This window comes from Heteronotia binoei, chromosome 3 (assembly GCF_032191835.1).
Source record: "Heteronotia binoei isolate CCM8104 ecotype False Entrance Well chromosome 3, APGP_CSIRO_Hbin_v1, whole genome shotgun sequence".
Classification (NCBI taxonomy): domain Eukaryota; kingdom Metazoa; phylum Chordata; class Lepidosauria; order Squamata; family Gekkonidae; genus Heteronotia; species Heteronotia binoei.
In genome coordinates, this window is record NC_083225.1 from 142,030,488 (window position 1) to 142,043,324 (window position 12,837).

The window sequence follows — 12,837 nt, forward strand, 5'->3', positions numbered from 1 at the left end:
TAGAATTTTTTTTTAAAATGCATTTGAAAACAAAATATTTGATTCTTATGCACAGTTTCCATCAACACATCACGTGAAGGGGATCCAGTTTTTTAATTGCTGCTGTTGCACTGCTGAACTTGAGATGGAATAAAAACTATATGCTAACTTTTGGAACTAAACTTCTGTGCTGAGCAGACTAGAGTAAATTGTTTCTTTTCAACAAAGAATGTGACATTTGTTTTCCATTCCTGACAAGGAGAAAATAGTATCAGTAGCAGGGCTTTTTTTGAGCAGGAACGCACAGGAACAAAGATCCAGCTGGCTTGGTGTCAGGGGGTGTGGTCTAATATGCAGATAAGCTCCTGCTGGGCTTTTTCTACAAAAAACCCTGTGTGAAACAATGGTGATGTTGGAGGTATGGCCTAATAAGCAAATGAGTTCCTGCTGGGCTTTCTTTAAAAAATAATCCCTGATCAGTAGGTATAACAGTTTTTAACTGCATTCTCCATAGTTGCTGATCCATCACTTTCCAGAGAAGCATTATACAATTATTCTCCTCCTCCAATGAACAAAGGTTTTTTTCTTTTTAAAAAAGAAAAAAATTAAAAGCTCATGGGACATTTTTTCTTCCCATGAAATAATCCAGCATTCCATGTTTTCATATGATTGGTCCTGTAATTTGACAACAGAAAGCTTAAATATCAAAATCAGAAACATAGATTTATCTATCAAAACTGTCCACAGCATCCTAACACTCACTTACCTACGTTTTTACACTTTGTACCCGAAATTAAAGTATCAAAACTTTACTATATAGATTAACATTACTCTTATTTTAATTCTGCTTGTTTTACAAAGCAATGGTGCACTCACTCTTCAGAATTATGCCCTTCAGTTAAACAATTATTTATTACAAGTCTCTCTGTGGCTGCAATAAAAATAACAACTTTAAAAAAAAAATTCAGCAGAGAATCTGCATTCCTGGTAGGACACCCAGAGATTTTTAGTTATTTTATTTTGTATAACCTCTTCAGTTATAATTTCTTGCTCAAGAAAAGTAGCAGAATTCAAGGAGTTTTAGACAAATTATTCTGCAAAATTTACCTATGTCTCTTTTCTCAGAGGTATACCACTAATCACAATAGCAACATCTTGAGCAATATTCTACAGTCAATATTATATACTGTTCTAATTAGCCAGTTAATTCATTCTCAAGTGAACCTATCCAGAAACTCCGATGCAGAACTACAACTCTGCAATCCTCTGAAAGAGGAAGATATGCAGCTAAGGATGTGTGTCTGTGTATGGAGGCTCAGGTCTCATTTACAGCACATTTAAACAATTTTGATTGATGTAACAATTCCAGCTTTTCCTAGAGGGACATGCTCTGGGTACAGTTACCTCATTATTCGTAAAACATCAATAGTCCTAAATAGTCCTGAATTAAAATGGGCTGAATAGTCCATTTTAATTACTCTTTCCTCGCTCCACTACATTTCTCTTAAAATGTATAACATGAAGAATGTATAGAACTTTAAAACAGACAAGAAATAGTAACCTGGAAAAGTCTCATGCTGACAAAAAAAATTGTCTATGTAACATGGGGTGGGGAGATCCTGAGCAGGTCAACTCAGAAGCAAGTACCATTTTATTCAGTGGAATTTACTCCCAAGAAAGTTTTATAAGACTTAAGATATAAGAACATAAGACCACAGCCTTTGATACCATTAACCTTTCTATAATTGACTTTAGCTACTGTATTTTACAGATATTGACAGAGGAGCTGTGGTGCTGCTTTGCATCCAGGAAATCCCAGGTTCAGTCCCCAGCATATCCTGTCAAAATGATCAGGCAGCACAGGTGATGCGAAAGGCCTGTACTTGAAACACTGGAGCTGTTGCCATTCTTAGACAACTGTGACCTTGATGAACAAGGATCTGACTCAGTATAAGGCAGCTTCTTATGTTCAAAAGAACTGCTGCACCTTGGGGCTCTCACCTAGTTCATTGGTCATCAGTGGACAGGTGAAAGCAGGGATGAGCAAATATGTTAGATATTAAATAATGTTTGTAATGAGGATTTTTTGAAAGGAGAACATCTTTCTGATTCTTAAATCTTCAAAGAATCCTCTCTTTTGTACAATGGTGCCAAAATTTTGTGATTAAATATTGAGGGCACATGTTGTTATCTATTAGAAGTCCTACTCTACAAGCTTGCTTCACAACTAGTGTAACAGTATCTTGAAGTTCATGGAAATGTTCATGCTCAGATGCTGCCAACTTTTAAGAAACATCAATTGTTGTAGGTCAATCTAGCTTGTATTTTTTTTAAAAAAAAACTTTTAATTTTAATTTCAGATTTTTTCAGATTGTTGCTATCAGAAGATTTTCTCCTGCAAAGTCAGCACCAGTTCTATTTTTAACTCTTCAGTAGCAGGGATTTACTTGGGCACGCTTCTTGTATCAATGAGCTGCTTGATCAAAGGAGCTCTTTGGGCTTAAGCTGGTCCCTAGTTTTGTTTTGATCTCTGCCATCAGTTTTCACAAAGAAGTTAAAAATCATGGCAGGCTTCTCTTGTAAGACCTCAATTCTCCCTGGCTGCTGAATATAATCACTGGAAAGTATTTTTGAAATTTGTACCAAATTTGTGGGAATAAGTATTCCCTTACCTTTTCCAGCTAAAGAAGAGTTGTCTATTGTAATAGAGGGATTTTCGTCTATGGCTACATAGAAAGATGATATTTAAAATTAAGGAGCTTCTGGCTTCATAGCCACGGTTCCTTAGCACTGTGTTACAATTACTGTTAAATAAATGACTTAAGGATAGCTTTATGGCATCTTCTAACCATGGCATTTTTGTACCAAAAACATATTAATTTTAAAATGTTTAGCATGAAAAACTTATGGTGAGTTTCCTGTAAAATGGAAAATACTAGAATATTATGATATTTTAAGGTAAGATATGTAGTACTAGAAAAAGAATGCATTGGAATATCTTGTTTATAATTTCACTGCATACCTCCTTGGCCATATCGGTGTATTTTTGTTTTTCTTTAGGGTCTAGAACAGACCACCAGTCTGCCAGTATTTTGGTAGCACCACGATTGTCCAGACGGGGGTGTTCTTGCCGTACAAGGGAACGGTGTCGCTTGCAGAACAGAAGGAATGCATTCATCGGCCTGCGAGCTCGCTGCTCTGAAGATTCCTCATCTTCTGTTTCATCAGCATCATGCTCTAGACCATCAGCACCAAGAAGATGCACCTATTTAATCCAAAAGGAAAAGCAACTTGTATTAAATGATTTCACTGACAAGTTCAATTATGTCTTACTAGGAATAAGGTCCACTGTGAAGAAAAATACAACAGGCTCTGGGCAAGTACTCTAGAAAGTGCTCTGGGCAACAGGCTCTAGAAAGAGGCTCTGGGCAAGTGCTCCCCCCCTTGCTGTCTTACCACCCACCCAAGTGAAGGCATTCACTCTCCCCCCTCAACTCAAAGGGAGCTGACCTCTGCCATCTGGAGAGCAGTTGTAATAATGAGTGATCTCCAGTCCTCACCTGGAGATTGGCAAAGGGGTTCCCCAGGATGAAATGGCTGATTTCCTCAAACCCACCCTCTCCAGACTCCACTTCTCAAATCTCCAAGGATTGGAGTTGGCAACTGTTATGTCACACTGGCTATCAAAGGGGGGCTGCTGCTGAACAGGAACAAGCAGCCAGGCCTAGTAAGTCATGCCAGTCAAGTGTCATCAAGTCACCCAGAAGGTGCTGGCAGGCCTAAGGTAGCCAGCCTCCAGGTGGAGCCTGAAGATCTCCTGGGATCACAACTGAACTCCAGACAACAGATACAAGTTGATGGGGTGTGAACTGGCAGAGACTGACCAAGAGAGAGATCTTGGGGTCGTAGTAGATAACTCACTGAAAATGTCAAGACAGTGCGCACTTGCAATAAAAAAGGCCAACACCATGCTGGGTATTATTAGGAAGGGTATTGAAAACAAATCAGCCAGTATCATTATGCCCCTGTATAAATCGATGGTGCGGTCTCATTTGGAATACTGTATGCAATTCTGGTCACCGAACCTCAAAAAGGATATTATAGCATTGGAAAAAGTGCAGAAAAGGGCAACTAGAATGATTACAGGTTTGGAACACTTTCCCTATGAAGAAAGGTTAAAACGCTTGGGGCTCTTTAGCTTGGAGAAATGTCGACTGCAGGGTGACATGATAGAGGTTTACAAGATTATGCATGGGATGGAGAAGGTAGAGAAAGAAGTACTTTTCTCCCTTTCTCACAATACAAGAACTCGTGGGCATTCAATTAAATTGCTCAGCAGTCAGGTTAGAACGGATAAAAGGAGGCACTTCTGCACCCAAAGGGTGATTAACATGTGGAATTCACTGCCACAGGAGGTGGTGGCGGCTATAACCATAGCCAGCTTCAAGAGGGGGTTAGATAAAAATATGGAGCAGAGGTCTTCTCTTATGTTCTTATCTTTCTCCCCACCCTGGAGAAAATAACTGCTTTGGAGGGTGGATTCTATGGCATTATATTCAGCTGAGGGCAACCTTGCTTGCCTAGCAACAGTCTATGACTAGCAGCTTCCCCAGTGGTCCAATCCTCCTCGATCTTGGGGCGAGGCTGAGGGGAGGAGGGAGGGAGGGAGAGAGTGAGTGACAGGAAAGTGGCAGTTGCCATAGCCTCTAAGAAAATGCTTAGTTAGGCCACAGTAGAACTGCAGCATTTTCTGTGGCCAGTTGATGGAGAGGACACAGAGAAGCTTCGGAGAATTGTCTGTCTGTAAGGTCAGACTGCTTTGGCTATTTGTTCAGTGTTACTGGCCTGCAGTAGACTGGGGGACAGGGGAGTCAGTCAGTGGGAACCCAGAGGTGGTGACTGACATATTATGGGTCAATGGTTTGTTGAATGCCAATGGGAGCCAATGGAATGTGGTCCATTTGGCCACCAGCATAGGGGAATCATTATCTATGATGTTGTTAAAAAATTCAAGGTAAAGGTAGTCCGCTGTGCAAGCACCAGTCTTTTCCAACTCTGGGGTGCTACTAAGTGATTGTGTAGTAGTTCTGTACTGGACAATGATTTCACAAAAATGTTGCTTTAGATGGCACAGATTTACCTTATCAATATCTTCTTCGTCCTCTTCTTCCTCCTCCTCTTCGGAAAAGTCAAGGATTTTCTTTGCAAGCAGTGGATGCCACTGAAGACACTTTCTCTTTGGTCGTTTTCCAGTCCCCTCTCCGTCTGTTGAATGGTCTTTATTCCTATTGCTGCCTTTCATTACTGTGACCTGCAGTAGGAGAAAACATGAAGAAAATGTTCACATTTAAAGAAATTATATATTCATATTTAAAAACAAGTATTTTCTTGAGCACAGTTGTAATTTTAAATATGCATGATGAACTTTAAACTGAATCCTCAACAGATAATACTACTCACAAATAATGTTGGCAGATTCATGCTCAAGAGTTACATGCTCAAGAGTTACAAACATAAGTCCCATAGACTCTGTTTTACATGAACAGATTCAAGACAGTCAGTACAATACATAGCGACTTTTAAAAACTAGATTGCTTCTAGTATTTATACCATATGAGTTTGTGATATTAAAATACAGAAAGCAGCTTGCAGCATAATACAAAAACAAGCATATGTCCAAAGCTTTAGTTGAAGAACCATGTTGCAGTAAACTGAAATATGGCATCTATACTACACAGCAACAACAAATGCAGTCAACTGGAGAAAGAGCTAGAGTTACATGAAAGAGAAGCCAACATTTTCTTGAATTGTTAGTTAATAAACACTTCTTTTCAACTTCAAAACAAGATTATGGGTCCTGCTCCAAATAATGGGAAAAAACTTCCGTTTGTAAGATAAAGACATCTGATAGCATAGATTCAATGTCTTGTACATACAGCAGGGGTGGCCAATGGTAGCTCTCCAGATGTTTTTTTGCCTACAACTCCCATCACCCCCAGTCAGCATGGCCAATGGCTGGGGCTGATGGGAGTTGTAGGCAAAAAACATCTGGAGAGCTACCGTTGGCCACCCCTGACATACAGGCATTGCCCAGTTTCAAGGATTTTAAAATAAGACATGTAGATAACTAATACCATTTTTTTCCAGGCTGGAAATCAGTCCTTAATAATGATGTAATATATTTAACATCTGTTTGCAGATAAAACATTTTAATATCAGGCATCTTGACTTATTTGGCATCCATTCCAGACACATAGGTGAACTGTAATAATACTTGACTGTTATTATGGTAATTGATCATTACTTCCTTTGCTAATTTACAAGTTATAATTTATCCCTATGGAGCAAGAAGCCTCAGGTCCCTACTGAACTTGTTAATGGTAATGGAGAAATCCTACTTCATGGCAGTGCAGGTTTATAACCTTAGGTGTTAAATATAAACACTTGATTAACATAGGAGTGAGTGCCTGAAGAAATATTCCAGTAAAAACTCACAATGAAGCTGGGGTGGAAAAAAGAGTTCCAGCTTGGCGAAAGCAGGTTGGAAAATGTTGGCATTATGAATATGGAAAGCTGGCACTTTCATCCATGAGCATTACAATGTCAGTTTTCACTCCCAGATAAAAATACATAAAAGAGTTTCTCACTTCTGTTGCCTAGGAGCTGCCTTCAGCGTATGTTACCACCTTTATTTCTGAACTACTTAATTGGCTGTGCAATTTTAATTTAAACCTTTGACAAATTAACATTACATTACCACATACCTAATTATCTGTTATACATACTCCTATCTATTGAATATGTTTAAACTATAACACTGATTGTTTTGAAAGTCTCAAAATAAAAAGACACTAGACATAAATATTGAAAAAGATATACAGCAATAATGTAATATTGAACAATTAGGCAGCAGTATACTTTTTGCTCAACTTGAATGTTCCTGTATTTAACATTACAAGTTCACAGTAGTGCTACCCAGAGAAAGAGGGAGAGAGGAGTCCTGTATTTTTTGCCTCAAGATGACAGAGGTTTAGCCTCTGAGACTTTGGAAGAACACAGAGCAAAAAAAGGGTTCTCTCTTGCGCACCCGACAAAGAAGCACTGAATTCAACACAAATCCCTGCACTGTAGCATTATAAAATGGCAGATTGGCTGTTGGAGTGCTAGTCAATGGCTGCTGATTAAACAGTATTCTTCTTTTCTCTTTCAGCTGGATTCAGAAAGACAGATTTGACTGCACTGAAAGAACTAGTGAGAGATAAGGGGGAAATGTTATGTATCATTACATCCAGTTTTAACATCCTCTACATGCCTTTGAAGAATATCTTGAAATTAAAACCGAGGATGGATCCATCGAGGAACGTCTGCTGGTACAAGGACTTCTGCTTGCAGACTGTGACTCGTAGCCTTCCCCTTATTGAAGTCCAAAATGCCCCCTGAAAGACAGGTGAAAAGGAACAGGAGTATAGTTGCCAGCCCCCAGGTGGGGGCCTGGAAATCTCACACTTTTACAACATATCTCCTGCTGGCAGATATCAGCTCCCCTGGAGAAAATGGTTGCTTTGAAAGGTGGACTCTATGGCATTGTACCATGCTGTAGCTCCTCCCCTTCCCAAACCCCGCTCTCTTCCAGATCCACTCCCAAAGTCTTCAGGTATTTTCCAACAGAGAACTGGCAATTCTAAATGGGATTTCAGGAGGCATTTCAGGCTGTAACAGGAAGGCAGAGCTGAGCAAGTCATGGCCTGCAAGCAGAAGTCCTTGTGTCTGCAGATATACTATTTTTATTTATTTATTTATTTATTTATTTATTTATTTATTTATTTATTTATTTATTTATTTTTATAATTTCTATCCCGCCCTTCCCAACAAGTGGCTCAGGGCGGCTCACAGCACAGAGTTCCACATAAATACAGTTTAAGCATAAAACAGTTAAAAATAATTAATACAGTTTAAGCATATGTTGGATTCAACCCCTCATTCAAAATACAGCAGCAGATTAACTTTAGCTAGCTATGTGGATCATTTTATAACCTGTTCTCTGTTCAATTCTCTGAACAGTTAAGTTCATTGGCTGTCAGTTTGTTTCTGGGCCTAATTCAAAGGGTTGGTTTTGTTGGCATAGTTCAGAAATAATCCAATCCAATCTACACTCTGGAGTTTGCTTTCACTGAATGTACTGCAACAGGATAACTGACTGACTGTGTGCCATTAATACAACAGAAAAGCCTGCAGAGCACAAGCAGTAACATAAACTACTATATAGCAGAGAGAAAAAAATCAAGAGATAGGCTGAAACACAAGAGAAAAACATTTAGCAAACCCTAAATACTAGAGAATGCTCCACAGCTCTCCCCTAGGGTACAAGAAGTTAAAACTACTCTATCAGCAGTATGTACAGTAATTAGATTCTTAAGCAGGCTGTCGCTTCACCGATGGGTTTTACTTTTAACTTTAGGAACCATACATATTCTGGAGCACAGGATATTTAAGACATCCCTCATCGTTAGGATCTTATCCATATGAGGAAATAACCCTCAGAGGCCTCTCTGAAGTGGGGGGGGGGGGAGAGATTTCATAGCAGCAGTACCAAGATGATGGGGACTCTTGTCCCTTCTTTTTATGACATTCTGCTGCTGAGTCAAAACGAAACTTTCTGAAGAAGTTTTTGGAATCCATGGTTAGTTTCTATTTGTTATTTATGTGACTGCAGCTTCTAAATTCATTTGGACAATTATTTTTAGCTTTGGTTTTTATTGAACAATAACAAGATATACAGCATTTGCAGAATTATGCCACTAAAGATACTAAACCCATAACCTACCCTCCAACAGAAACTTAGGGCGTTTTCGCACTGAACTTAATCGGCAGCGACGTCCCTCTTCACCGCGCAGATCGCACCAATTGCTGCGGAGCACCCGGAGGAGCCGCAAAGTCCCGCGGCTTTTGTGGCGCAAATGGAAACCGCCAAAAACCAGTGCGAAAACGCCCTTAGACAGATTACAACTTTACAATCCACCTACATTCAGAATCATGCAAGCAAGATTCATAAAGCAAGGTTCAGTACAAAGGCAATGTGACCTATACAAATAGGCATGGTATGCAAATAAAATACATAGTGGCTTGGAAGGCAATACGAATTGTCAGAGTCTGACAAATCATATTACACAGAATGCACAGAAGAACAAAATTTCCTATTTTTTTCGGGCGGGGGAGATCAAAACCATGCTATGAAAGTGAGGGAAGTGTCTCTGCTTTTAGAAAAATATCAGATTATAGTAAAAAAAAAAATTGGCAGAATGTTGAGGTCAGAAAGATATTCAACAACAGGGAACCAAAGCTCTATGAATGTCTCATGAGACTTAGGTGAGAACGCTTGAGAACTACAAGAGGAAGTTTCCCCAAGTATGAAGTAGTCCTACAGTCAAGTTCTCCAGTCAGGTTTTTTAATTGATGTGGTGTTTGTATTTTAGGCTGCTAATTTTTATTATTTGTTCATCAACTTGTGCATTGTTTAAGTGGAAAAGCAGGCTATCAGTATTTAAATTATAACCAATTAAGGGTGTGTGTGTTAAAAGGAATTAGGTAGGATTTGGATACTTTGGGATCAATGAGTTGTCTGGTCTTTTCCACTTTTTTTCTTGTGTTACCTGGGCACATGTGAAACTATCAGATGGTTGCTGAATGACTTGTTCCATAGCTCATGTTCCACAGCTTGCTTTATTGTTCTAGACTGTTTACATTTCTGATCTGTCAATTCAGTAGTAATTGTAAGTACTTAAATACCTTGAAGTAATCCTCAGAGTTCATAAAAAAAATTCTTGCTGAGTAACATACGATGATACACAAAAAGGCAGGGTACAAAAACAGGTTTCTTACCTGTAACTGATGATCTTTGAGTGGTCATCTGTGCAGTCACATACATGGGTTATCCACCAGGATTGAACCCGACCTCAGAGAATTCAAAGCAATCTTGGAGCATTAATTTTGGCACACACTTCCTCTTGTCCCAGGGAGGAGGCATCCATTGCGCATGCCTAGATGAGAGGGAGGCGCTTCATCCACCCAGTTTCTTCCCGCCACCGCATAGGTGGAAAATTTTTACTCAGGAACAAGAAACCAGCAGCGGGGAAGGATGGGCGGGCGTGTGTGACTGCACAGATGACCACTCGAAGATCATCAGTTACAGGTAAGAAACCTGTTTATCTTCTTTGTGGTCTCTGTGCAGTCCCACACATGGGTGACTGGGAAGCTATTCTGTCTGGAGGCGGGTGCTGGATCTGTAACCAAAGGACAAGGTTAGTTATGCATATAAGAAGCAATAACGTACTTACAGTGTAGGCGACTGTTGACATCAGTTGAAGATGGATCGTAGTACAGCCTGTCTGAAGGACGTGTCACGCTGGGCACGGACGACTAAGGTTAGTGCGAGGCAAATGTAGATGGAGACGACCATACTGCAGCGGCACAGATGTCTTCTATCGAAACACCCCTACAGAAGGCTGTTGAGGTTGCAACGGCTCTAGTAGAGTGAGCTCGTAAATGTTCAGGTATAGGCTGTTTTGCCAGTCTATAGCATAATGTAATAGCAGCCACAATCCATTTAGAAAATTTCTGTGTTGAAATTTTAGTGCCTTGATTGTGGGTTGCGTATGCTATACAGAGTCTAGTGTCTTTTCGAAACTGGCGTGTCCTTTCGATGTAAAAGGCAAGTACGTCCAGGTTATGTAAAGTTTGTTGACCTGCATCAGTAGGGCGTTGGAAAAATGCAGGTAAAGTCGAAGGTTTCCCCAGATGAAACGCTGAAACCACCTTTGGTAGAAAGGAGGGGTCAGGGTGTAGAATGACTCTGTCATGATGGAAAATGGTGTATGGCAGGTCTGCTCTAAAAGCGCAGATGTCGCTAGCTCTCCTGCCGGAAGTAAGTGCTACCAGAAAAGCTGTCTTCCAGGACAAGAGATGTAAAGGAATGGATGCCATGGGCTCGAAGGGTGGCTTCATTAGCTGGCTCAGTACAAGTGACAAGCTCCAGGTAGGATGAATCTGGCGGATTGGAGGATGAAGGTGGAGGATTCCTTTCAGAAAGGCTTTAGTAGCATAGTGGGAGAAAACAGTGCAGCCTTCAATATGTGGATGAAATGCAGAGATGGCCGCTAAGTGAACTTTTAGAGAAGTGTATGAAAATCCTGAGTTAGAGAGAGATAAGGTGTAGGTTAAGATCTGAGTTATAGTGGAGAGTTCAGGTTTGAAGTTATGTAGAACAGCATACGCCGAAAAACGTTTCCATTTCAAAGAATAAGATTTTCTGGTGGCAGGTTTTTTGGCGTTGAGTAAGATATGCTGAACGTCCGGAAATTGATTTTCCAGGCAGTCAGTCATAGAAATGTCGGGTTGTGGTGTAAAACCTTGCCTTCTTGCTGTGAAATCAAGTCCTGAACTTGGGGAAGTCAGAGGAATGTGTTGTCTGAGAGGAGGAGAAGAGTGGTGAACCAAGGTTGACGAGGCCACCATGGTGTAATCAGGATGCAATTGGACTGATCTAACTTTATCTTTTGTAATACCCTCATGATGAGAGGGATTGGTGGGAATAGGTAGTGTAGTGTCCCTGACTATTGCTGGAGGAAGGTGTCCCCCGCCGACAGAGGGGATGGAGGGCCCCGAGTGTAAAAGCGCTGGCACTGTGCATTGTCTGGAGATGCAAACACATCTACTGTCGGAGTTCGAAAGGTCTGGAACACTGCGTGCAGGTAACAACGTTTGAGGGCCCATTCATGGTCGTTGACTAGATGACGACTCACTGTGTCTGCTTGGACATCTTGGATTCCTGGTAGATGCACCGTTGTCAGGAAAATGCTGTGGGTGATACTCCAGTGCCATAAGGATAGGGCTCATTTGCATAGTCGAACAGAGGCTGTGCCTCCCTGCCAATTGATGTAGAAGACAGTGGCTACATTGTTGGAGGTGACCTGAATGGTTGTGAAGAGATGGGAGAAAGGATCTCAGGGCTCTGTGGACCGCCAGAAGCTCTAGACAATTGTTGTGAAGGGATCTCTCATAATCGGTCCATTGCCCCTGAACTGTCAGCGCTCCCAAGTGGGCTCCCCATCCCCACTTGGAGGCATCGGTTGTGACAATCACAGAGGGTGGTGTTCGTACGAACGGCATTTCTGCCAGGAGATGACGATCCACCATCCACCATCTTAGAGATGGGATAATGTGAGACGGAACTGTAAGTAAGGTCATTTGGTGTTGTTGGTGTGGATGGAATGTCCGAACAAACCACAGTTGAAGAGACCTAACATCCTTTGAAAGATGAGGGCTGTTTGGGAACGATGTGTTATTATCATATTGGCTAAGGATTGGATATGCTGCACTCTGTCTGCTGGAAGATAGGCCTTGTGAGATATTGTTGACAGGTGCGCTCCTATAAATTGTATGCTCTGAGTGGGGATTCAGGTTGGATTTTGCATGATTGACCTGAAAACCTAGTGCAGACAGGAGGGACAGGGTAGATGAAATGTCCTTCTGAAGTTGTTCCTTTGTTTGGGATACGACCAGCCAATCGTCTATATAAGGATAAATGGAGACCTGTTGTTGTCAGAGTACTGCTGCCACCACAGCCATACATTTCGTGAAGACTCTCGGTGCTGTAGAGAGACCGAAGGAGAGAGAGCGGAATTGATAGTGCTGATTTCCGACAGCAAACCTGAGGAATCTTCTGTGATGGTGAGATGGAAGTAGGCATCTTGTAGGCCTATCGACGCCATCTGAAATCAGTGGTAGGATAGATTGTAGAGTAACCATGCGGAATTTCTTGTAGCGAATGTGAAGGTTGAGTTTTTGAAGATCCAGTATAGG

At 41.0% G+C, this 12,837-nt stretch overlaps 1 protein-coding gene across 6 annotated transcripts in view; it reads right to left on the bottom strand.

The window, feature by feature from the left end:
- Nucleotides 1-12,837, bottom strand: part of BBX (BBX high mobility group box domain containing) — a 201,832-nt gene that overhangs the window by 64,396 nt on the left and 124,599 nt on the right. For all 6 annotated transcript variants that reach the window (XM_060234546.1, XM_060234548.1, XM_060234545.1 and 3 more), the window contains 2 exons: nt 5,120-5,290; nt 3,002-3,244 (listed from right to left, as the gene is read on the bottom strand). In XM_060234546.1, coding sequence (XP_060090529.1) covers nt 3,002-3,244; nt 5,120-5,290 — 414 coding nt within the window. The remainder of the gene's footprint in view (nt 1-3,001; nt 3,245-5,119; nt 5,291-12,837) is intronic.